The sequence below is a fragment of the Setaria italica genome, chromosome V, assembly GCF_000263155.2.
Source record: "Setaria italica strain Yugu1 chromosome V, Setaria_italica_v2.0, whole genome shotgun sequence".
NCBI lineage: Eukaryota > Viridiplantae > Streptophyta > Magnoliopsida > Poales > Poaceae > Setaria > Setaria italica.
The window spans coordinates 3987122-3988063 of NC_028454.1; the positions used below are offsets into that span (position 1 = coordinate 3987122).

Genomic DNA, 942 nt, shown 5'->3' on the forward strand with positions numbered 1-942 from the left:
ATTTTTATGTCATGCACGGTGCTAATAATGACAAGGGCGGGGTAGATGATCGATGTGGTTGGAAGGAGGATAGAAATGGGAGGAAAAATCGTGGGGTTTTGGGTGGGTGCGCATAGAGACGAGGGCTCTTGACGGTGGGTTTGTCAAGGCCGGGAGGGACAGAGTTCCAGCCCCCGGTAGTGGTTGGGGTTGGACTCCCGAAACCCACACGAGCGGCCTCTGGACATGTACCCAAAAAAAACAAATCACAGAAATTCTCTCTCTAGGACGACACAAGAACAACGCCTGCTGCTGTACTCTCTCTCTCTCTCTCCTCCATTCTCTCTCATCCCTTTTGCCACGGTCTCAAAGTAAGGGAAGCCTGAAAGCCCAACCAAACCAATCCCATCTCCCACTCCCTCTCTCTATCTAAAAAGGCAGGCATCCAAAACCCAACCAGGAACGGAGGAGGTTACACAAGAACTAGAGAGAGAAAGTGTTAAAACAAGAAGGCATTTATTTCCTGCTTATTGTTTCGTTGGGCTTGTGCTGTGGTTTCCAGCCGAGACAAGAGCCTCCTCCGCCTCCCCGTCCTGCTATATTAGCCCCGCCTCCCATTGCAGCGGCAACAAGAAGCTGTCCCTTTCCCTCTCCTCTCTCTCCCTCCCTCTCCTTCCGCCTCTCCACTGCATCTATCTTCTCTCATCAGGCTTCGGACCCGCATGGCTCACGAGATGGCTGCCTTCTTTGGCGCCGCTCCGCCGCCGCCGGCGGCTCTGGCCCCGTTCCGCGACGAGCAGCGGCATCGGGACGCCGCCGACGAGGTGTACCATGTCGACGACGTGGAGGACGGCGACGCCGGCCACGGGCACGGCGGCGGCGGTGGGCAGGGGAAGCTCTGCGCCAGGGGCCACTGGCGCCCCGCCGAGGACGCCAAGCTCAAGGAGCTCGTCGCGCAGTACG

At 57.9% G+C, this 942-nt stretch overlaps 1 protein-coding gene across 1 annotated transcript in view; it reads left to right on the forward strand.

Moving 5' to 3' along the window:
* The first annotated feature begins 375 nt into the window (after positions 1-375).
* Positions 376-942, forward strand: part of LOC101760726 (transcription factor CSA-like) — a 1956-nt gene continuing 1389 nt past the window's right edge. Inside the window, exon 1 of the mRNA XM_022826570.1 lies at positions 376-942. This exon is cut by the window's right edge and continues 57 nt beyond it. Within this exon, the coding sequence (XP_022682305.1) occupies positions 702-942 (241 nt within the window). The 5' untranslated portion in view covers positions 376-701.